Source organism: Phocoena phocoena, chromosome 1 (genome assembly GCF_963924675.1).
Source record: "Phocoena phocoena chromosome 1, mPhoPho1.1, whole genome shotgun sequence".
Classification (NCBI taxonomy): domain Eukaryota; kingdom Metazoa; phylum Chordata; class Mammalia; order Artiodactyla; family Phocoenidae; genus Phocoena; species Phocoena phocoena.
The window spans coordinates 55,670,846-55,696,731 of NC_089219.1; the positions used below are offsets into that span (position 1 = coordinate 55,670,846).

The window sequence follows — 25,886 nt, forward strand, 5'->3', positions numbered from 1 at the left end:
ATTTTGTGATGGAGAGATGACAGATGAGTCTTTTTACGTTATGAAGAGCGTTGGGCTTTAGAATTAAGAAACCTGCCTCTATTTCCTCACTTGTAAAGTGAAGAAAATAAAAACTACCTAATTGAATTATTGTGAAGAGTAAGTGAAACATTTGTAAAGTACTTAGAAGTACATGGGGGCACAAGGTAGGTACTGAATACATAGTATGTTTTTTAAAAATCTTTTTTGGTTTTACTTTTTGGTGACATTTACTGAAAATATTTTCCCCCAACGGAATAACATGTTAAACAGGCTTTTTTTTTTTTTTTTTTTGAGAGTGTATTTGCATGCTACACACTTAAGATGCATGTTTCTCTTTACTCATAGTCATTTGGGCTGGTGCCAGTCAAAGGCTGCCCAATTGTTTGATCTGATAATATCACTAGGACTTAGCTCTACAGTGTAACTCTCCCTCAAAGTTTCAATTAAAATAATGTTCCAAGTAGCGTTTACGCCAACCCTCTGCCACAGTTCCTGTTCCATTTTAGTCTTTATTTCGGCACCCCTTTATATGCTGCATATGCAAGAATCAAGGTTTATACATTTTAGGAAACGTACAAAAGAAACGGAGGGACGGGTCAAGGGCACAGGCTTTCTTGTAGACACAGCTAGGAAAATACTTTGCGATCAGGTGTTTTCAAATATATAAAATTGCCTCCAGAATTCTTGCCTTTCTGTACTCCCTAGAAAACCTCAAATTTTATTTTTCATGGCAAACTCAAACTTCTCTGCCAGACGAGCACATTTTGCGCAGAAAAGAAGGGTCACTGTCCGGAGCGGGCAGGGGCCTCCCCGGGTTTGGGGAGGCTGAATTCGCGTCTGCAGCCCCGGAGCCGCCCCAGCGCGGGAGTTTCGAGGGGAGCTTGGGGACAGCTGCGGTGTCACGTGGGGAGGCCGCGCGGGGACCGACGCCTGGGGCCCGAGTGCCCCCGGGAAAGCCGGTGCCAAAGGGCCGCATCCCCAGAGCCCAAACCTGGGCTTTCGCTAGGGCCTTGCAGGGAGGGCGTCTCGCCGGCCCGCCCGCGCCGGCACAGGTGTCCGGGTGGCGGCGCAGAGGTCCCCGCGGGCGGGGCCGGCGCGCCGGTGCGCGGGGCCCGGGGGCCCGAGGGGGAGGTTCCCGCGAGGTGGTTCTGGGCTCCTCCTCGGCGCTCAGGTTTCCTCTTCCCGCCCGCCGGCTGCTGGCTGCGGCGCCGCCTCCCTCCCCTCCCCCCACCCGCTCCACGGCCTCGGCCCGCCTCGCCCCCGCCCGGGCCTCCTCGGGCTCTCTCTCTCCCTTCCCCTCGAGCCTCCGAGGAACCCGCAGCCGCGGGGCGCCCGGGAAGATGGCGGCGGCGGCAGCGGGAGCCGGCGGCGAGGGGGGCGCGGGCCTGGGCGGCGCGGCGGGGCCGGAGCCGGAGTCGGGGCCGCGCGGGCCGGACGCCTCCGCCGAGGCGCGCAACGACGCCCGGGGCCCGGCGCCCGCCGCGCTGCACCCGGAGGAGGTCGCCGCGCGGCTGCAGCGGATGCGCCGGGAGCTGAGCAACCGCAGGAAAATCCTGGTGAAAAACCTGCCCCAGGACAGCAACTGCCAGGTGTGGGGACGGGCTGCGAGGCGACGCGTCCCGGGGGCTACGGGGCAGGAGCTTTAGAGAGAAGCTGCCCACGCCCTCCCCCCACCCCCCCGCATCCCCCGGTGTCCAGGCTGGTGCCCGGCGCCTGGAAGCGGTCCGGGGGAGGAGGGGGTCGTGCAGAGTTACGAGAACGGTCCTTGGCTTTTGCAGAGCCCCCGGGGTTTAGTGAGTCCGCGGTCATCCCGCGAAGGAGGCACATTAGGAAACTGAGGCTCGGAGAGGCGAATGAGCTTGTCCAAGGTCACGGGAATCTGGAGCGTTGTCTCTTAAGTTCGGCTGGTTCCTTCCTTCCCCTGATGGCCCAGGGTGGTGTACTGGGGGAAGGGGGTCGGGGAAGTAAGTGAAGGAGAGCGGAGGTGAGCTGCGGAGCACAGCTTGGGGGTGGGGGACAAGTCTTCGGGAGCACCCTGAGACTGGCGCAGCGTCTCAACGGGGTCCTCGCGACTTGGGTGTGCCTTGGGGGGCGGGGTCATGGGAAAGCTGGGAGTGAGTTTTGCTGTTGCAGAAGCACTTGACCAAGTTTGTATGAAACAACTCTGTCCCCTCAGTTTGCTAAGACCCTGGAATAGAGAGGTTATCGCTGCGGTTTGGGGAGCCTTGCAGCCGTCTTCTCCCTGCCGAGTACTGGAGGATTATTAGTTCCTTAGTGACTCCGAGGAGGCTTAAAGATAGGATACTCTGTCTTTGATCCAGATTAACTGTTGCTTTAAGCTCTGCATCTATTTGACTTTTTTTTTTTTCCTCCTTGATTACCAAAGTTACGTGCTCATTGTAGGAAAGCTAGAAAACACAGAGAAGCGCAAAGGGAGGAATAGAAATCACCTGTATTTTTGATACTTAAAGATAACCATTGTTAACGTGGAGTATTATCTTTCTTTTCCTGTGCGTATGTATTTTTTTTACCAAAAAAAATCGTATTTCTTTGACTATTAAGGCTTTCTTGTCTAGGTGTTCACGTATCTTTCACATTTAATTGGAATTTCTATATTTTGTGGGGATGGGGAGGGTGGTCTGTCCTGGTGGTTGCAGATTTGGGGCTCTTCGTGTAGTTCCTCCTGTAGTGGGATGCATGGAATTGCAGGGGAGCTGCCTGTTGATAACTGCAGCGGTTCTTCCATTAGATCCGTTAAATATTGAGACCAATGCCTCATTACTATGTAATTAGACCTTACATAGCCACTCACAATAAATGTGAGCATGTAACCTTATAACCCATAAACATGAAGGGCCATTTTGTTTCAAAAACAATGTAAAAAAGTCTCTGTCAGTGTTTGTACAACTCATCCCTCTTTCAACTCTTCCCATGGTTGTCTGCTTCCCCTCAGGCAGGTGATGTTTTGTAATGCTATAAGGACACCTGCAATGGACTGATTTCATAGAAGCAACTTTCCCGTGCCCACGCAAGTATAGGACAGCAAGTGAGCACAGAAAGAGGGAGGCTTGGAAAAGGCAGATGGAATTAAAAAAAAAAATTGAAGAAATAGCAACTATGTGTGTAGATCATCTGGAAGAGAGGTGGAGAAGTGTCTTAATTTCCTTTGTAGAATGTCAACTATTTTTGTTATCACATTTCTTTGCATTAATTTTCAAAATATTTGGACCAAAAATTTTAGATAGTTCTGTCTGTTCTTCCTTTGGTGTTGGTATCTTTCTCATCTCCCTTCTCAAGAGACTTGAAAAAATATATTAAAGAGTCTAATAAAAGGAACAGTTAATTACCTGTTGCTAGTGATGGAGAGAGGTTTTATGAGAGTTATACTGATTTGTAATTTTGAGATATTCTTTCTCTGTTATGAATTTATGTTTCACCTAAATTTTAGGAGTTTCCTGTAAGGTAGCAAGCATAAACTATCAAATAAAGTTGGTTTAAGATCTGTATGTCTAGTTGGGTCTTTTACTGCCAAGTAAAGTATCTTAAATTTTTATGCCATGCTTTTTGAGAGCTGAAGAGTTTCGTCTATAAGCAAAAAATAAATAACTAAAAGTTGTTAGGACCTAGAGACTAGTTTCCAGACTTGTCCTAGCCTTTGTTTTTTTCTATGATGATTTCCATAACAAACTATTATTTTAAGTATTTCTGATAATATAGTTTTAAAATTTAAACAGATCAGTGTTTGATTACAGATAACATTTGTTTGAGTAGTGTTTTTCTTTTCTCTATTGTCTTCAGTGCTTGTACCTTTCCTAAGTTTTCTGATCACAATCATATTATAAATATCAATGGTCTGTGTTACACGAATAAGTAGAATAGACCGAAGTATGCTAATTTCTAAAAGCAATTAAAAGACACTCTTTTCTTCAGATTATTTAAACTGAGTTGCTATTTTTATTATTCCAATAAAATTAATATTTACTTGATCTACTTCTCAAGTTGTAATATTTTCTTGAATATGTTCTGCTAGGATTTTTTGTTTGTTTTATCTTTTATTTACCTTAACAATTATAATTCTGTTTTTACCTAGTGGCTTCATTTTACTGTCAACTTACTGGTGAAGAATTAAGTTTAATCTTATTTTGTATCTTTTAGCCAGTATCAGCTGGATAAACTCCTGTTTCCTCCTTATGAAGTGACTAACACGGTTAAAAAAAAAAAAAAGTTACTACTTTTTGTTCAGTTTCTAAGTAATCAGATATTTTAAATACCCAAATTCTTGTTCTTTTCTAGAAGAGTCTGTGTTCATTTATTCTGGAATATCACATTAAGCATCAAAGTCATTCCTAACTCTGGTTCTCAAACTGTATAGTTATGTTTCTAGAAAAGCTATGTTGATGATTGATCAGTAGGAACCCAATAATTTTTTCTTAACATTTTTAAACCTTGGGTGTTTTCCTTATTAAACATAGTTTCTATAAGTCTTACTCATATTTTGTTTAATTTTTGGTATAACAGCATATACCAAATAGCATCCCACAACTTTACACTTTCTATGATTAGAAGGCACACTAAAGGTATTGTTTTTTTTTTTTAACATCTTTATTGGAGTATAATTGCTTTACAATGGTGTGTTAGTTTCTGCTGTATAACAAAGTGAATCAGCGATGCATATACATATGTTCCCATATCTCCTCCCTCTTGCGTCTCCCTCCCTCCCACCATCCCTATCCCACCCCTCTAGGTGGTCACAAAGCACTGAGCTGATCTCCCTGTGCTATGCGGCTGCTTCCCACTAGCTATCTATTTTACATTTGGTGGTGTATATATATCCATGCCACTCTCTCATGAAGGTATTATTTTTAAGTGGGAGCTTTTAAAGGTACAAATGTCAAATACCTTACAGTAGTAGAAATACTATAAAAAAATGAACGCCTTTATACTAATAAGTTCTCAAAAGAATAGTTACTGTGGCGTCTGTCAGGCGCTGTCTGGTGATCATCGTGTGCTTTCCGGAATCCTCCCAGCCCTCTGTGTTCTCGTAGCTTCAACTCTGGTTCATATCCTTTTCATCTCTTGCACAGTTACAACCTTTCTGCTTGTCACTTACCCTCATTATTGTGCTGTCTCTTACTTTTTAGCCCATCCTGCTTACTGTTTCCCTGAGAGAGCTTCCCAAAGCACAAATCTGATATCACTCCCCTATTCAAAACAAGAGAAAACAACAACAACAAAAATCTTTGGCTCCACATTCCCAGCACTGCTTCTCAAACTTTCCCTCAAATTCTCCCTCATTTGTCTCTTCTCAAATTGTAAGGAATAGTGAACCTGAATTAGCCTACGGCAAGAGTGAAATTGCTTTGAAGCTTCATGTTCTGCCTGAAAATTTCAGATTAATTTTATGTTCTAGGAAAATTGGATTTAATATAAAAACAGTGACAAACTCATTTAACTTCCCTCCAAATTTTTTACATAAACTTGACACTTATGGAAGATGCGCCACAATTATCCTATGATTTTCCATACTCCTGTATTACCATGGAGTACTCAGACCCCACTTGAGAAGCATGACGTACTAGGATAGAATTCTAAGACTCGAGGCTTTTTTTTTTTTTTGCGGTACGCGGGCCTCTCACTGTTGTGGCCTCTCCCATTGCGGAGCACAGGCTCCGGACGTGCAGGCTCAGCAGCCATGGTCACGGGCCCAGCCGCTCTGCTGCATGTGGGATCTTCCCGGACCGGGGCACGAACCTGCGTCCCCTGCATCGGCAGGCGGACTCTCAGCCACTGTGCCACCAGGGAAGCCCTAGACTCTAGGCTTTTTGTGACTTGGCCCTTGCCTACATTTCTAGTCTCATTTTTTATTGATTCTACCTTGGATTCTACTCTAGTTTTTTAAAGCTACCTCCATCCCTGAGTACTTCATGCCACTGTGATTTGGTATTTGTCTTTGTTAGTGTTTTGGAATGTTGTTATAGTGATTAATTTATCATGAATAATATTTATAATAATTATTAGAATTATTTATAGTGAATAATTACAATGCTGTGAACACTGGTTCTTATTCATTGTAGCTATTGTGTATATGTGTGTCTATATGTGTGAATAGTCTTTTGCAACTCTGACTTTAGAATTTTGATTACTTAAGGTAATGCCCTAATATGTGGTTTTTAATTGTATTTCTATAAATTGTTTATATTTTATGGTTAACCTGATCTGTTTCAGTAGCATTGCTACTGGGGTTTCAAATTGGAGAAATAGTGACATTTATTTACTATATTGTTTGAGTTCACTCAGTTGTTTTTTTACATATCGTATGCATGTACCTGTATTTTGTTTTTGTTGTAGTTATTTTAAAATCTGAAAGAGATTTTATTGTGTAATTAGAAGAAAATGTGAAGTGCTTAGGGTTAAATAGAAGAAACATTCTGTCGTCTCACTTTGGGTATTATTAACTTTCATTTCAAAGTACTCTATTAGGGTAGTTTGTTGAGAAGCTTGATGGTTAATTCATAGAGGCCCATTTGAAAGCATAGCACTTTTTAGAATAACAAACCACCAAATGTAGGAAACTCTGGTTGATTTTCCTTTTAAAGTCTATTTATTCCCATTTTTCTTTTGTTATTCAAAAACCAATAGAATTTTCTCACATGCTTTGTGTTCTTTAACTGTGGGATTTAAAAATATACATGATTTGTTTTCTCTAACAGTATATTCAGTAATTATTGCCTCTTTTTTAAACTGACAGTACTGAGATGTTTTTGCGTTATGAAATCATTCTTTTTCTTATTGAGAATGTCATTTTACTTCCAAAAGTTACTTTTCTTAGTGTAGTAGTTTGTACTACTTAAAAGTTATCTATTATGTTTTCTTTTTTAGTGTAGTTAATCAGAATTGACTTACGAGTTCTATGTCTCTTCTGTGTATTGTATTATCCTATTTCCAGTGTAACAAGAACACTGAAAGCTGCTAAAGGAATATATTTCTACATTTCTGGGACACCACCGGCTCAGCTAATTTCTAGTCTTGGCAGAGATTCTTTAAAAAGTGTTTCAGCAAGGCTTGTTCTTGCTCTGAAAACACATTTGAGAAGAGGAGTATTTTGTGGTTTGCATCACAATGCTGAGTGTTAAACAGTCCAAAGACGCCTCCCTACCTTATAGCCAGTGACCCTTAGGGTCTCCAGGGCTCATCTCTCATCTGTGGGCAAAAAGCTTTATGCTTGGCTCTGCTTAGCCCAGCAGAGACAGGCTGATGAAAGAACGTTAAGACATAAATAAAGAAAACAAAATCATCTATACGTTGAAATATCTATAATTGCTTATTAGAAACCCTGGCTCTGTTTTTACTTTGTTTGCCTAAGAGGCAGTCGGCTCAGTCGCAGGTGATAGTGTGCATCTAAGGGCCCTGAGTGAGAAGTGGGGGCATCAGACCGCCTAGAACGCTTGTCTGTATTAGCTGCTTTGGCTCATGATTTTCTGCAGAGGATTGTCTCTGGTTGCTATACTGAATATCTTCCATTTTTTTCCTCCAGACATTTCTCCACTCTTCTTACCTGCTCTGTGTCCTCGGAGGCCGACCGTACTGTGAAAAGCACTAACAGCGCTCTCTTATTCTCTGATTTCTGATTGCATTTGGCCAGAGCCACTGGTGGGAGATCAAAGGGCAGAGGAGAGAGAGATTGGGGCATTTATTCACCCAACTCCATCTCCGTGAGGTTACTGTGGCTTGGCTGTTTCCTCTTTCAAAGGTCACAGTTTCTTTCCAATGGAACCCTCCATGCAACTAAGCTGTCTGGGTTGTTGTAATCATTCCCCTTGCCTTTATTAGGCCTAGGGATTGTAGGGGACTGACTGTTGCTAACCATGGGCTTTCTGTAAACTTTTGTAGATAGTCTCTTTAAATAATTCTCTCCAGTTACTTAGTCTTTGAGTGTGCCATCTGTTTCTGGCTGAGACCCTGATGCTGTTGCCTACTCAGTCTCCGTTCTTCCTCTTGTCTTTCCTAGTAGCACCCAGATTTTCCTTTGAGGACCTACCCTCCATTATTTAGGGACTGCATGGTTTGAGTGGATTTGCTTTCTGTCCCTATTTGTAGAAGTGACATAAACCAACAAACAGAATTCTTCTCTTTTGCCATTGGAATTGGTTAAAGGATGGGCAATAACCTGGGTGTAAGCCAGTCAGCACATGGTAGTCCCTTGGCCACAATGATTATTTCAGCCTAGTATAGTAAAGAAGCTTAGGACTTTGGTTGTTAAGGTAATTCATTCTTCCTGCGGGATATGAATGCAGAGACACATTGCTCAGATTGTAGCTGACATTCTGAGGACAGAGCAGACATCCAAAGGAGGATTGACCTGGAAAGAAAGGAAGAAAGGAAGAAAGGAAGGGAGGGAGGAAGGGAGGGAGGGAGGGAGGAAAAATAGAGGCTGAGCTAGAGCCCTGATGAAACTATATATGAAGCCTGACCTACCTTTGCATTTCTTAGTTATGCAAGACCCTAACTTCCCTTTATTTTTCATTTATTTCAAGTTGGGTCTTATGTTATTACCAACCAGTACTATCCTAAATAATACAGAATTTTAATTTAAAAAACATGAAATTTTATTATTGAAAGGATGGTAGAAGACATTTTATCCAACCCTTTTGCTTAAGACATGAACACAATTTACAGAGTCCTAAGCACATGGTAGCACATTTTTAACACCTTTAGTTTCAAAGAAATCACTGTTTTGTAAGGTATCCTACTCCATCTTCAGACAGCTTTTGTTATAAATGTCTTATTTAAATATGTAAAATTTATTTCCCTGAAATTTTGATTTCTTGATCCAACTTCTCCCCTCTAGTAGTATAGAGAAATTATGGTATTCTCTTTTTTAACTTATAACTTCACCTCCTTCAAACCACTACATTTAGGACATGAGTCTGAGTTTCCTCACCATCTTGTTTATTTTTCTCTGAACGCACACCACTATCATTTTGTCATTGCATCTCTTAGAATGTGGCGCCCGAAATCGAGTATGGTAGTCTAGTTGAGATCTCCTTGTAATCCCTCAGCCAGAGCAAATTCTCTTTTCTCTGGCTTTCTATAATAACAATAATAACCTTTGTTTATTAGATGCCTACTGTTGCCAGGCACCGAGCTTCATTTACATTATGTTTAATCCTTTTTTCAAGGCTGTGAGATCAGATTTTTTTATTCTCGTTTTACTGATAGGGAAACACAGATGCAAAATTAATGTCGAGCATTTTGCCCAAAGTCATTCAGCTTAGTAGTAGTAGAGTGGAGAAAAGCTAATGTCTTTTTTATTCCGAAGTTTATATTCTTATCCCACACTGTATTATGATTGTAATTCCCCTGCATACACTCTATATTGTGTTTCAAAGGACAGGGATTATGTAATATTTACCTTTGTGTCACCAGTGTTTAACCTAGAACCTGACACACTGTTCCAAGGGAAGTTTAAAACAGAAGGAGATGACCCACCTATTTGTTCTAAAATGCTGTACTTCTGGCACACAGAAACTTGCATGTAATTTCAAGGGGTTGTGGATCTCTTGTAATTTACCCCTGATCTCACTCTGGGAGGTTTTAGACCTAAACTGAGAAGCACCTTTCCACGCCAGTGTAATTTTGATTATGTGTTTGGGACTTCACCTGAGTATGGACCATTTAAACGGGTCCAAAGCTGCTTCTTGAGAAGAGTTTTCAGCAGAAACTTCTGTGGGCCACATTTATGCATATGTGGGATGATCCTCTGGGCAAGAAAATAAATCAGACTTCTTAATTTTCTTTCTAAGAAAGTCACCTGTGTCACTTTACGTTTGATGTAAAAGCTCATTGTTCTCTGGTCACCCAGTATTACTAACACTTTACCTGTTGTGCCTGACACAGGGTGGATGTACAGAATTCTTTTTCTTAGAGTCCAAGATATTACAGTGTAATGTTTCTCACTTAACGTGTGTTGTTACAAAGGTTGATATAAAGAATGTCACTTTAAAACATATCAAGACTATTCACAATGAGTATTTGTTGATACAAAGGTTAATATAGGGCTTCCCTGGTGGCACAGTGGTTGAGAGTCTGCCTGCTGATGCAGGGGACAGGAGTTCGTGCCCCTGTCTGGGAAGATCCCACATGCTGTGGGAGTGGCTGGGCCCGTGAGCCATGGCCGCTGAGCCTGCACGTCCGGAGCCTGTGCTCTGCAACGGGGGAGGCCACAACAGTGAGAGGTCCGCGTACCGCAAAAAAAAAAACCAAGGTTAATGTAAAGAAGGTGTCTCTTTAAAACATATCAAGACTATTCACAATAAGTATTTATTGCTATGAAAAGTTTCCCTTTTTCGATTTCTGAGTCTCTAACTTACTGTGAATCTCTCAACTTGTTTTCTAGGCATTTGACGCTTAATTTTGTGCTTATTTACTCTCATTATCTTTAGATTTCCTTCGTCCTTACGCTTGTACATTTTCTTTGTGAATTTGAAGGTTTCTGTTAAACTTTTGTTACCACCTGAATGCCCAGATAGCATTAGAATTCACTGTATTTGTTTGAGCCTGTATTTGCATGCATATTCTTTGCCTCTTCTCCTGCCATCCCCTTTCACCCAGCTCCAGCCCGCCCCACCCTATCCGCTTTGCCCCGGCTAATCCGTTTTTATATCTTTCTTTAACCCACTACAGTGATTATCTGCTTCTAGTTCCCAGCTTGCCTTTATTTCCTGAACTTTGGATCTTCTGTTACCCTCAAGTTCAGCTGCTGGCTTTTGACTTCAGATCAGTCTCCTTCTCTCTGAGTTTATACCTTGTTCGTTTTTTACATCCTGATCTAGAGTAGAAGTAATGGCAATAAACAAGAACATGTGAATCTGGGAAATTTTAAATTTTGAAATAATCACAAACTTACAGAAAGGTCGTAAGTACTGTACAAAGAACTTTTTTCCCCTAAACTGTTTGAGAGTGAGCACTGACCTACTCTCTATCAACCTGAGTACTTTACTGTGTATTTGCTACAAATATGGACCTTCTCTAGCATAAACACATCACTACCATCAAACTCAAAATACTACCATCAAATCTACAGATCGCATTTAAGTTTTGCCAGTTTTCCCATTCATATCTTTTATAGTGAAAGGATCCAGTTCAGAATCATATATTGCACTTAGTTGTTGTGTCTTTTTAGTCTTCAGTCTGGAATAACTTGTCTTTTCCAGCCTTGACCCTTTTGAAGATTACAGGCCAGTTACTTTATAGAGTGTCCTTCAATTTGGACATTCTATATAATTGGATTAGTTCTGCATAATTAGACTCAAGTTAGGTAACCTTGGCAGGAATATCACAGGGTGATGCACGTTTTAGATTTGTCCCATTGCTGATAAAGTTAACTTTGATCCCTCTGATTGACTTTTATTAAAGTGGTATCTGCCAGGCTTCTATAAGCAAAGTTTTTCCCTTTGTAATTGATAAGGATTTTTGAGAGGAGATACTTTAGTTAAGACTGTATAAATATTCTACAGGCATACCTCATTTTAGTGTGCTTTTCTTTATTTGCTTGTCACAGATATTGCCTTTTTTACAAATTGAAAGTTGGTGGCAACCCTGCATCAAACAAGTCTGTCGGCACCATTTTTCCAACAGCATTTGCTCACTTCATGTCTCTGTGTCACATTTCGGTAATTCTCACAATATTTCCAACTTGTTCATTATTATTATATTTGTTACGGTGATCTGTGATCAGTGATCTTTGTTACTGTTGCAAAAAGAGTATGATGTGCTGACAACTCAGATGACGGATAGCAATTTTTTAGCAATAAAGTATTTTTTAATTAAGGTATGTACTTGTTTTAGACATAAAGCTACTGCACACTTAGTATACTATAGTATAAGCATAACTTTCATATGCACTGGGAAACCAAAAAATTTGTGTGACTCACTTTATTTTGATATTCACTTTATTGCAGTGGCCTGGAACCAAACTCACAATGTCTCTGAAGTATGCCTGTATTCCCTTTCTAGTGTTCAATTTATTGATTTATAATTTTGTATCAAAAGTAAACTCTTGGGCTTCCCTGGTGGCGCAGTGGTTGAGAGTCCACCTGCCAATGCAGGGGACACAGGTTCGTGCCCCGGTCTGGGAGGATCCCACATGCCGCGGAGCGGCTGGACCCGTGAGCCATGGCTGCTGAGCCTGCGCATCCGGAGCCGGTGCTCCACAACAGGAGAGGCCACAACAGTGAGAGGCCCGTGTACCACAAAAAAAAAAAAAAAGGAAACTCTTGGTTTCCTATGTTGTTCAACGGTTTATACTCCATTACTATCATTACTTACCTTGATGCTTTAATTGTTTTACGTTTGGACAGTGGGAGCTTCTTTAAGCTGGCTCCTATGTCCTCTTTTTAAATAAACTTTTTGTTTTGGAATAATTTTAGATTTACAAAAGAAGTTACAAAGAGAGTACATAGAGTTCCTATATATTCTTTACCCAGTTTCCCCTAATGTTAAATCTTGTAACCAAGGTACACTAGTCAAGACTAAGAGATTACATTGGTACATTATTATTAACGGAACTGTAGACTTTGGATTTGATTTGTTTTTTTCACTTATGTCCTTTTCCTGTTCCAGGATCCAGTCCAGGGTACCACATTGCATTTAGTTACCACATCTCATCTCCTCAATTTCCATTCTGCATCAGTTTCTCAGTCTTTACTTGTCTTTCATGATCTTGATAGTTTGGTCAGAAAATTTTTAGAACACCCCTCGGGTTTGTATGATGTTTTTCTCATGGGAGATTAGGGTTATGGAATTTTGGGAAGAATTCCACAGAGGCAAAGTCCACTTCTGATCATGTCGTTTCATGGGGTACATGACATCAATATGACTTTCACTGGTGATGTTAACCTTGATCATTTCCTTAAGATGATGTCTGCCACATCACTCCTCTGTAAAGATACTATTTTTCCCATTCAGTGTTCTTTAGAAACAAGTCACTAATTCTAGCACACACTTAAGGGAAAGGTCTTTTTTTTAAAAATTAAAGTATAGTTGATTTACAATGTTATGTTAGTTTCAAGGGTACAACATAGTCATTCAATATTTTTACAGATTATACTCCATTTAAAGTTATTATAAAATATTGGCGGGCTTCCCTGGTGGCATAGTGGTTGAGAGTCCACCTGCCGATGCAGGGGACGCGGGTTCGTGCCCCGGTCCGGGAAGATACCACATGCCACGGAGCGGCTGGGCCTGTGAGCCGTGGCCGCTAGGCCTGCGCGTCCGGGGCCTGTGCTCCGCAATGGGAGAGGTCACATCAGTGAGAGGCCCACGTACCACAAAAAAAAAAAAAAAAAAAAAAAATTGGCTATATTCTCCTGTGTCATATATTATATCCTTATATATTTTTTCCATAGTACTTTGTACCTCTTCATCCCCTACCCCTATTGTGCCCTTTCCTGTGTCCCTCTCCCCACTGGTAATCTCTAGTTTGTTCTCTATATCAGTGAGTCTGTTTCTGTTTTGTTATATTCATATTTTGTTGTATGTTTTAGATTCCACATGTAAGTGATAACATACAGAATTTGCCTTTCTCTGACTTATTTCACTCTGCATAATACCCTTCAGGTCCAACCATGTTGTTGCAGGTGGCAAAATTTCATTATTTTTTATGGCTAATACTCCATTGTATATATATACACACACCGCATCTTTTTTATCCATTCATCTTTTTTTTTTTCTTGCTGTACGCGGGCCTCTCACTGTTGTGGCCATCTACAAGCCAGGAAGAGAGATCTCAGCAGAAGCCAGATCAACTAGAACCTTGATCTTGGAATTCTAACTTCCAGAACTGTGAGAAAATTAAGTTTCTGTTGTCTATGATATTTTGTTATGGCAGCCCTAGATGACTCTTATAAAGCCTAGTTTCTTTTAGGGGAAAATGCTATTAAGAAGCCAAGATCTGGGAACTAGATGTACTCATTGCCATCGAGATATCACTGCTGTCCGTTCCTCTTAGTAGGCAGAGCTAGAGAATATATGAGTGTATGTATGTGTGTACACACATATATTTACACCTCTATCTGTCTGTCTATTGAAAGGAATGAGTTCACACTGATATATCACATTGCAGTCTAACTCCGTAGAGTTCTTTCTAGTTTTCTCCCATTCCGTGTTTGTTACTTTTTTTTTTTCTGACAGTGAGAAACCCGGTGTTCATTGTCCTTAATATATTTACTTATTTGAACAGCCCTTCTTTAAGTGATCCATCTCCCATCACCCCTGCAGGTGACTGTGCCCTCCCGCATGCAGACACCCACCTCATCCAATATAAGCTCCATCCTTCTGTACTGGGCTGTTCCACTGGCCAGAAGGCTTCCTCACCTTGCCTGAGTTCTGACTCTCTGTGCTGGGGTTTCCTTCTGGGCAGATGTCCTCCTCCCCTTGCTTGAGCTCTGAAACCTGTGGTATGAAATAAGATATTTTGTGTAAAATACGTGTAAGGGTACAGTAAGTGATATCTATTATTAGTGGTGTCGTGGCAGGCAGAATTTAGAAATGGCCCCCCAAGATTTCTAATCCATGGAACTGTGAATGTGATAAGGTATCACATGTGTGATTGTTACATTACATGACAGAAGGGGATGTTTGCAGATATAATTAAGGTTACTACTCAGTTGACTTAGGGGTATCAAAAGGGAGATTATCCCAGTGAGCCATATCTCATCATACTAGCCCTTTAAAAGCAGACCGTTTTCTCCAGCTAGTAGCAGAGGGAGAAGTCAGATGATCTGAAGCACAAGAAGGGTTTGATGCACTGTTGCTGGGTCTGAAGATGCAGGGGGGCCACATACAAGGATTTTAGAGCAGTCTCTAGATGCTGAGTGTGGTCCCCAGCTGACAGCCAGCGAGAAAATGGGGACTTCAGTTCTACAATTGCAAGAAACTGAATTCTGCTAACTGCCTTAATGAGTGGAACTGCATTCTTTCTTAGAGCCTCCAGATAAGAGCCCAGCCTGCCTCAGCCCTTGATTTTAGGCCTTGAGAGACCCTAAGCAGAGAATGCATTTGAGCCTGCCAGAACTTTTGACCTACAAAACTGAGAGATAATAAATGGGGATTGGTTTTTTTTTTTTTTTTTTGGGGGGGGGGATTGTTTTAAGCAATTTAATTTGTTGCACAGCAATGGAAAACGAATACAGTATTACATCCGGGTGTTATTGGAAAGAAAAAACATGTGTCAGAGAAAAGGAGATGGTGATTTCTGTAGGATTATTCTTTGGGAGACATGGTTATGTAAATATATCTCCTGGGGATATCTATAAGCAAGAACTGCTCAAGGAGAACCTCTTACTGCTAGATATATAATATTCATTAATTTGAGGTATGTAAATATTTTCTTTTAAAGAAGAAGTGAGTTATGTATTAGGTTAGTGTAAAGAGAGTAATTGTTTTTTTCTTTTTGAGCAGTTTAAACATATTGGTTTATGCTCAGATTGTAAAATAATCTTAGAAAAAATACTGTATTGGAGTTGCTAAAGGTAATATGTAGAAACAAATATTCATGCACTTAACAAATATTCAAGGTCTGGTTTTTGCCAAATGTTGGAGACTTTTTTACGAACAAGGCCAGATACATGCTATTTGCTATCAATAAGCCTACAATCTAATGAAGATACAGATATAAGCAGTTAAAATACGGATGATAGGTGCTATAAGTGTTGCGATGGAAAAAGTAAAAAATGCTATGGGAGCACAAAAGAAAGATACCTACTCCACACCTGAGAGATTCAGAAAGGCTTCTTAGAGAAACTCATTTAAGCTGAAAACCAGGGAGAGAGAAATTAACTAGGGGAGGGGAGAGAAAGGGAGACGTGAGGAATATTCAGAGTGGTAGTAACAAGATATATCAAGTCCTAAAAAAACGAAAAAGCATGGCCAAGAGTTAGGGCATTGTGGCTAAGGCGTAGAGTTTGAGAGGGGTAGTGATTCAATATAAGGCTAGCACATTAAGTAGGACCAGATGATTGTAAGACATTTAAGGAAGTTTGGATTTTTTTTAAGGTAAATGAGGATCCATTGAAATATTTAAACAAGGGAGTGATGCTTTCAGATTTCTAGCTGTCAAAAAGTAAAATTATGTTGTTTTTATCTCCCAAACTTTGTTCTTAGCCTGATCTCTGTCCTAAGGTTAGGAGGTCAGTGATGCAGTAAGCATTAGGAATGCGATGGAAATGAATAGTTCATAGGTTTTATTTTCGTATTGATGATACTTAAGATATAGTATTCATTGTGTTTGCTCTAAGGTCTGTCAACCTGGGTTTGAATCCCAGATTCGTTACATACTGTCTATACAAGTCCCTTCTCTAGGCCTCAATATCCTCGGCTTTAAAATCGATAATAACATCCAACTTTAAAATCCATATCATGGGTTTGTTAGGGTTAAACAAAGTTATTTCAATAAAGGGCCTGAGAGAAAGTAAACATTCAATAAATTATTATACTGCTAATAAAAAAGCTGAAAGTTTACAAAATTTTTTTTTAAGCCAAGTCAAAATGTTCCCCTGGCAAAGAGTAGGTATTCAAAAGAACTTTCCAGCAAAACAGCTGTATTGAAAGCTGTTAAAAATTTAGCCAAGTTAAAATTGACACTGCATTTACTCAGCCAGTACCACGAAATGTATCATATGATGGGCCTTGTGTTGGGCCCAAAACAGTATTATCTGGTGTGTAACATTCAAATGCAGTTCTGAGCAAGCAATAGCTTGTACAGGTGTGGAGCCCGGGAGAGAAATTTGAGGCGGAGATAAAAATTTGGAGATCACTGGCATGAAGATGGGACTTAAGTCATCTCAGTAGATGCAGAAAAAGCATTTGATAACATTTAACACCCATTCATAATAAAAACTCATAGCAAACAGGAATAGAATACAAATTCCTCAAACTTAAAGATTATCTAGAGAAACCAAAAGCAATCATGTTCCATGGTGAAATACTGAAAAATTTCCCTTTGAGATTAGGAGCAATACCAGAATCACTTCTATTCAAGATTGTACTGGAAATTATGGCTAGAATAATATGGCTAACTCCAGCTGACTAAAAACTGATAAGTGAAAGAAAAAAATTTAAAAACTTGGAAGACAAACTATCGTATGACCTTGGGTAGGAAAGGATTTCTTAAGGCACAAAAAACAGAAATTCTAAAGGAAAAAGCTGATACATTTGGCTTCATTAAATGAAAAACTTCTCTTTACCAAAAGTACCCACAAATAAAATGACAGACCACTTACTAGGGGAATACATATATAATATGCTTCCCAACAAGGAATTAGTATCCAAAATATTAAAAAAAAATTCTACATGTCAATATAAGAAAACATAGGGCTTCCCTGGTGGCGCAGTGGTTGAGAGTCCGCCTGTCGATGCGGGGACACGGGTTCGTGCCCTGGTCTGGGAGGATCCCACATGCCGTGGAGAGGCTGGGCCTGTGAGCCATGGCCGTTGGGCCTGCATGTCTGGAGCCTGTGCTCCGCGACGGGAGAGGCTGCAGCGGTGAGAGGCCTGCGTACCGCAAAAAAAAAAAAAAAAAAAAATAGTATAAACAATAGAAAAATGGGCAATAAAGATAAGTAAATGTTTATCAGAAGAGGAAATAAATGGTAAACAAATATGAAAAATACCTGTATCAGAGTTCTTCTGAGAAACATTATATATAAAATTTATATTAATATGTATTTATACTATATACATACATAGAGAAATTGATTGATTGATTGTGAGGGCTGGCTAGTCTAAAATCTGTGAGGTATACCAGCAGGCTAGAAACTCAGGCAGGTGTTGATGCTACAGTCTTGAGGCAGGATTTCTTCTCCAGAATACCTCGATTTTTCTCTTAAGCTCTTCAGCTGACTAGATGGGGCCCACCTGCATTATCCAAGGTGGTCTCCTTCACTTAGAGTAAACTGATTGTAGATATTAACCATATCTAGAAAATACCTTTGCAGCAACACGTAGATTACTTAATAACTGGATTCTGGAGCCAAGTTCACACACAAAACTAACCATCACAATGCCCTGCCTTATTAATCAAGGGAATGCAAATCAAGAGCACAAGGAGGTATGATTTTCTATCCACTAAATTGACAAAACTTAAGTGTCTGATGAGACCAGGCATTGTAAGGACTCCCATATACCATCGATGGGAATGTAAACTATAACAATCTTTCTGGTAAAGAAGCTGGCCCTTTCTTGTAAAGACGATCCTTTGCGTATGTATAGCCCAGGAATTTCCCACTTTCAGAAACTTTTGCACAGGGACACCAGGAGATACGTAAAATTTACAAGAAGGTGACAGTAGTTTAATAGCAAACAGTAGCAAAATAGCAACAACCTGGAAACAAATCAGATATTCACTGATAGAAAAATAGATATGTAAACCATACTAAAATCACAGAATGGAACGTTAAACCATAGTGAATAAATGAACAGTAGCCATGTGGATCATGAGTGAATTTTAGAAACATAATATTGAGTATAAAAAGCAAGGCAAAGAAGATTAAAAATAGCATAATAGGGCTTCCCTGGTGGCGCAGTGGTTGAGAGTCCGCCTGCCGATGCAGGGGACGCGGGTTCGTGCCCCGGTCCGAGAAGATCCTACATGACGCAGAGCGGCTGGGCCCGTGAGCCATGGCCGCTGAGCCTGCGCATCCGGAGCCTGTGCTCCGCAACGGGAGAGGCCACAACAGTGAGAGGCCCGCGTACCGCAAAAAAAAAAAAAAAAAAAAAATAGCATAATACCATTTTTATAAAGCTCAGAAACAAACCAAAACAATGTATTATTTGGGGATACAAAGCTGCCTGAGGACCCCAGCTATGGGGGATGGGCTAGTGCAGGAAGGCATAGTTAGATGGAACAGTGTTGCCAATGTCCTAGTCTTTAAGTTTGGTGTAGAGCTCCTGGGTGCTTATTTCATTATTATGCCTCATAATATATGTTACAGATAATCCTTTTGTGTTATCAAATCACTTATAATTTTAAAAGAACATAAATAAAAATATTTTTTTCATTCCAAAAAAGTGGAATTTAAAAGCAAAGTGCTTTAATCTATGAAAGCCCTTTTTAGAACATAAGTCTGCAGAGGGCTTGGAAGACAGTGTGATTCAAGTTTAAAACTAAGGCTGGGTTTCATTCAGGAGGAAGTCCACACCAGCTAGAACAATGGTTGTTTGACTTTTGGGGGGTTATTAACAGACTGTTTTGAGTTGAAAGCTATTAAACCTCTCCCCAGAAAACATTTCATATGTGGTAAACTTTTCATTTAATTCCAGGGGGTGATGGTGAATCGGGTCTGGAAATAGGTTACTAAAGCTATCTAACAATTACCAATTTCGATGAGCTCATCTTACTGTAAGAAATGTGTAACTGATATTGCTAGTCAGAGGACAAAGTATTTGCATCAAAGGTGCAACTTCATTCCTTAAAGTTAGCTTGTAAGTTGAATGTGTCATAAAACTAGATTAGAACAGGGAGACATAATTTTAGTCCTTTTGGTTTTGTGTGGTGTGGAGCACAGTAGAATTTTGGCAAATGGTCGTTAGGACTCTCTTTCAGGTTTTAAGTTTTTAATTTGGCCAACTTGCCGAGGCTCAAGTTGAGGGGTGACCCACTTTTGCCTGGGTCAAGGCAACCAGGGCATGGAGAAAAATAATTGTTTTTTTCTTTGCAAGAAGCTTTGTAAAGTTTCCCAGTTGGCAAAATCTGTATTCCACGTCTGATACATAGGAAAGCTGTGATTAGAAATATGGGTGTTTTAAAAATAAAATTTCCAACTTGCAAAATGCATCTTTGAAAACTTAGGTGGTTCTGTTAGCTAAATGAGTAATATAACATGTCAATTGTTTACGGAGACTTGATCAAGTGAACAGCAGTATCATGTTTTCTTTATCTGGCATTTGACAGCTGTTAACTAGTGAAATGAGAGATTAAAGTTTGTGCAACTAAAAGCACACACTGGATCCTTTCAAACAAAACTGTGTCACCTTCTATATAAAGTATAATATTAAATTAGCTGATTGGCAAAATATATATGGTATACTGCTGAGAGAGTTATGTTTACTTAATGAGCAATACACTGTTGTTTAAGTTCAAGAAAATATTGAAGCTTACAAGACAAAAAATTACCATAGCAGTAATATATAAACGAATCTGTATGTTGATCATATTACTATGTAATTCATCAAACAATATTTTACACAATTGATAAGTATATATATTTTAAAACATTTCTAATATGACTGATAAAGAATACTAAATTATCACCTTTACCTTTCTTATCTTTCTTATCTCAAAGATGATTGTCTTTGTTTCACCCAGCACTATTTTTATACTTTGCCTATTATATCAGTCTCCCCCACTCCCTTACGTTGGATTGAAAGAGAAAATGTTCCTCAACTTGTAACTGTCCTCTTACTTATTTTCCATTTCCATATGATCACTTATTTGGACATTGTGGTGTTGGTTTTATAACTAACTGTGGTAGTATACTATTTCAGTTAATCCTGGAAGAAATAAGGCAGTATAGCATAGAGGGTAAGAGTGTTGTCCCTAGAACCAAGCCAATTGGTGAATCTATACTCAGCAAATTACTGAGTGTAAGCTTTGGCAAGTTACTTGAATTTGCTCTGCTCTGGTTTCCTGATTTTTTAATGAAAGGAGTAAGTTCAGTGTTCTGGTACCTAGTAAAAACTAAATGAATGTTAACTATAAAAATATTAGTAATAAGAATTATTATTATATTACTGAATTAATTAGTTTAGGTTGCAAACTTAACATCCTAGCACTTATGTCTGTTTAGTGTATTCATTTGTAATATAGAACAGGTTGGCTGTACCACTGTCTCACCTGGGGTGCAAATGTCCACTTATGTGATAGTTCAATTCCTTTAAAAAATAATAACTACATCGGTTGTATATTATGAGTAAAATTTTCAAGGCTTAATATCAAGTCAGTAACAAAATAAATTATATTCACTTTAATGTTTATGTGAGTGCCTAGTATGCTCAAAGCAATATATATAATATACAGATAAATATAGTTCTTGTACTCAAGTATTATCAGTTTAACAGAAAGGATTGGAGAAATACAGAGGAAATATACTGTATTTTCCCAGGTGGATGGAAGTTATGATATCACAGTTTAAAAGTTCAGACTGGATTAGTAATAGAAACTGAACAAACAAGAAAGCCAGTTTAAACATCTTGGGGAGCCAAGGGGAAATAAATTGGACTACATACCATACCTTGGTGGTTGTTACTTGTTTTCATACCCAGGGATCTCTAAATTAGGTTTTAATTTATATTTATTTCTTCTACATGCTGGTATTACCATCTACAGGTGTAACACTTGTTAGAAACTCAGTATGTAGAACACAAGTAGAAACATTTCTTATTATTTGTGTAAGAGAGGCATAAATAAAGTATGACCGTTGTTAGCACAGTGGTGGGAGGGGTGATGTTCTGTGGAAAAGAATTGGAAAAATCTTCATGGAAGAACATTTGAGCTGGGATTTCAAAGGAAGCATGTGATTCTAGATGAAGTTTGGGAGCTGTAGTGGTATGTTTGCCCCATGCTAGATCGAGGTATCAGCGTAATTCAGAATGAGGATTGTGCATGGTATACTCACGAGAGAATGAGTGTTCATCTGAGCAGGAATATGGGCATGTGTAGGGATATATTGGAAGATGTATTTGCAGAGGTAGGTTGGTGCCATATCTGGTGGGCCTGAATGCCTTTAATTTAAATAAGTGATGGAGATCCATAGAAGAGTTTTTTACATGGGGGATGGTGATGGTAATGGTGCTCGGCTGCTACAGCTGGATCATCTACTAACTGCATTCATGTGTTTATTGAGTTCATGTTTTGTCTCTTTCAGGAAGTTCATGATTTATTACAAGATTATGAGTTAAAGTATTGTTATGTGGACAGAAATAAGCGAACAGGTAAGATTTCTGTTCTAAGCGTCTGATTTTAATTCTGCAGGTTGTCGTTATAGAGCAAAAAAGCTAAGTGTCTTTTTATTCTTAAGCTAATCTCTGAAATTCTTAAGCATAAATTATATATATGTTACTTAATTTATATTCTGAAGGTAATATTATTCTAAATTTTAATCACATAAATTAATATAATATTGGTGGCAGCCATTTGGGGGAGCTCATTCTACCACATGGACGCTGGTGCTGGTAAGCACCATTTGGAATCCTCCCTCTAGGTTATTAGTGCCTGACCTGGCCCTGCTGGGTCACTGCTGGGATGCATCAGGCCAAGCAACTAACAGGGTGGGGACACAGCCCCACTCACCAGCGGCCAGGCTGCCTTAAGACCCCTTGAGCCCATAGCAACCAGAGGGGCCAGGACCCAGTTCCACATACCAGTGCATAGGCACTAGCCCTGGGAACCCCAGGGCCCTGCATCCGGAGACCACAGGACCCAGCTCCAGCCACCAGTGGGCAGGTACCAGCCCCAAGACTCCCCTGGGCTCTGGCCCTGCCCACCAGCAAGCTGGCTCTAGCCTCTCAACCAGACTCACACACCAGTGGGCAGGTACCAGCCCCAGGACATCCTGGGCTCCAGCCATATACACCAGTGGGCAGACCCAAGCCCCAAGACCACCGCAGCCCCGCAGCCTGCCATGGCAGGACGCAGCCCACTCACCAGCAGGCCGGCACCAGCACTGAGACATCTTGGGCCCCTCAGCCAGCTTCCCCAGAAAGCAGCCCCACCCACCAGGTAATCTCACAAGCTTTAGGACACCTAGGACTCTGCAGCCAAATGTGTTAGGAACCGGCCCTGCATACCAGTGGGCTAAAACCAGCTCAAGGACACCCAGGGCTCTGTAGTTGGATATCCTGGGACCCAGCCCCACCCACCAGTAGTCGGACACCTGCTCTGGGATCCCGGGCCCTGCAGCCAGAGACCCCAGGACACAACTCTGCCTATCAGTTAGCCAGCCAAGCCCCAGAACCCAGCTTTACCTCCTGGTGGGCGGGTACTAGCCCTGGGATCCCCGGGACCCCAACCCTTCCTACCAGTGGGCAGACACCAGCCTCAGGACCACCACAGCACTGCAGCCTGCCCTGTCAGAATCTAACCAACACAACAACAGGAAGGTTAAAAGACAAAAGTAGTAAAATCATTTATATCTGAAATGTGTAGTTAAGGGACACACAAAACCAAAAGATGTAAAATATGATGTCAATAACAGTAAATGGGGGGGAGGGGAGTAAAATGCAGGGTTTTTAAAATGCATTTGAAATTAAAACAGCAAATTAAAATAATAATATAGAGATTTATACATAAAAACCTCATGGTAGCCACAAACCGAAATTCTGTAATAGATATACACAAAAGAAAGAGAAAGAAACCTAAACATAACACTAGTCATCAAATCACAAGGGAAGAGAACAAAAGAAGAAAGGAACAAAAAAGTTACTACAAAAACAATCCCCAAACAATTAACAAAATGGCAATAAGTACATACCTATCAATAATTACTTTAAATGTAAATGGACTAAATGCTCCAATCAAAAGACATAGAACGTGTGAATGGATACAAAAGCAAGAACTATACATATGCTGCCTACAAAAGACTCGCTTCAGTTCTGAAGGCACACACAGACTTAAAGTGAGGGGATGGAAAAAGGTATTCCATGTAAATGGAAATCAAAAAACAGCTGGAGTAGCAATACTTATATCAGACAAAGTAGACTTTAAGTCAGAGACTGTAACAAGAGACAAAGAAGGACATTACATAATGATCAAGAGATCAATCCAAGAAGAAAATACAGCAGTAATAAAGCAAATATTAATAGACATAAAGGGAGAAATTGACAGTAACACAATAATAGTACTAGGGGACTTTAACCCCTCACTTACATCATTGGTCAGATCATCCAGACAGAAAATAAGGAAACACTGGTCTTAAACAACACATCAGATAAAATGAACTTAACGGACTTCCATCCCCAAACAGCAAAATACACATTCTTTTCAAGTGCATGTGGAACATGCTCCAGGACAGATCACATGCTAGGCCAAAAATAAGTCTCAGTAAATTTAAGAAAACTGAAATCATATCAACCATCTTTTCCAACCACAACACTATGAGACTAGACATCAACTGCAAGAAAAAAATTGAAAAAAACATAAACACACATGTGGAGGCTAAACAAAATGCTGCTAAACAACCACTGTATCATTGAAATCAAAAAAGAAATTAAAAAACTCCTAAAGACAAATGAAAACACAATGATCCAAATCTATGGGATGCAGCAAAAGCAATTCTAAGGAAAGTTTACTGAGATGCAAGCCTACCTCAAGGAACAAGAACACTCAGGAACAACCTAAGCTTACACCTAAATGAACTAGAAAAAGAAGAACAAACAAAACCTAGAGTTAGCACAAGGAGAGAAATCATAAAGATCAGAACAGAAATAAATGAAGTAGAGAGACTAGGAAAGCAATAGAAATGATCGATGAAACTAAGAGCTGTTTCTTTGAAAAGGTAAACAAAATTGATAAACCTTTAGCCAGATTCATCAAGAAAAAAAGAGAGAGGGCCCAGATCAATAAAATCAGAAATGGCAAAGAAGTTACAACTAACACCACAGAAATAACAAAGGGTCATAAGAGATTACTGTGAACAACTATATGCCAATAAAATGGACAACCTAGGAGAAATGGACAAATTCCTAGAAATGCACAAGTCTCCCAAGTCTGAACAAGGAATAAATAGAAAATATGAACAGACCAATTACCAGAGCATTGAAATTGAGTCAGTAACAAAAAACTCCCAGCAAACAAAAGTCCAGCACCAGATGTATTCACAGGTGAATTCTACTAAACATGTAGAGAAGAGTTAACACCTATCCTTCTGAAACTATTCTAAAAAATTGCACAGAAAGGAATACTTCTGAACTCATTCTACAAGGCCAGCATCACCCTGATAACAAAACCAAACACACCACAAAAAAAGAAAAGTACAGGACAATATCACTGATGAACATAGATGCAAAAATCCTCAACAAAATATCAGCAAACTGAAATCAACAGTACATTGAAAGGATCATACACCATGGTCAAGCAGGGCTTATCCCAGGGATGCAAGGATAGTTCAATATCTGCAAATCAATCAATATGATAAACCATATTAACAAATTGAAGAATAAAAATCATGACCATCTCAATATATGCAGAAAAAGCTTTTGACAAAATTCAACATCGATTTATGATTAAAACTCTCAACAAAGTAGGGACAGAGGGAACAAACCTAAAAATAGTAAAGGCCATATGATAAGCCCATAGCTAACATCATACCCGATGGTGAAAAGCTGAAAGCATTTCCTCTAAGAACAGGACCAAGACAAAGATGCCCACTCTCGCCACTTTTATCCAAAATAGCACTGAATGTCCTAGCCACAGCAGTCATACAATAAAAAGAAATAAAAGAAATCCAAATTGGAAAGAGAGAAGTAAAACTGTCATTGTTTGCAGGTGACACACAGTACACATAGAAAATTCTAAAGATGCCACCAAAAATTCATCAATGAATTCAGTACAGTTGCAAAATACAACATTAATATGCTGAAATATGTTGCATTTCTATACACTAACAATGAACTATCAGAAATTAAGAAAACGGTCCATTTACCATAACATCAAAAAAACAAAAACAAAAAACAAACCTAGGAATAAATCTAAGGAGATTTACTCTGTACTTGGAAAACTCTAAGATACTGATGAAAGAAATTGAAGATGACACAGATGGAAAGATAATACAGTGTTCATGAATTGGAAGAAGTAATATTGCTAAAATGACCAT

The 25,886-nt window shown here is 39.8% G+C and overlaps 1 protein-coding gene across 2 annotated transcripts in view; it reads left to right on the forward strand.

The window, feature by feature from the left end:
• Nucleotides 1-1,361: 1,361 nt before the first annotated feature.
• RAVER2 (ribonucleoprotein, PTB binding 2) overlaps nt 1,362-25,886 on the forward strand; it is a 103,014-nt gene continuing 78,489 nt past the window's right edge. For both annotated transcript variants that reach the window (XM_065893197.1, XM_065893205.1), the window contains exons 1-2: nt 1,362-1,610; nt 21,942-22,008. In XM_065893197.1, coding sequence (XP_065749269.1) covers nt 1,362-1,610; nt 21,942-22,008 — 316 coding nt within the window. The remainder of the gene's footprint in view (nt 1,611-21,941; nt 22,009-25,886) is intronic.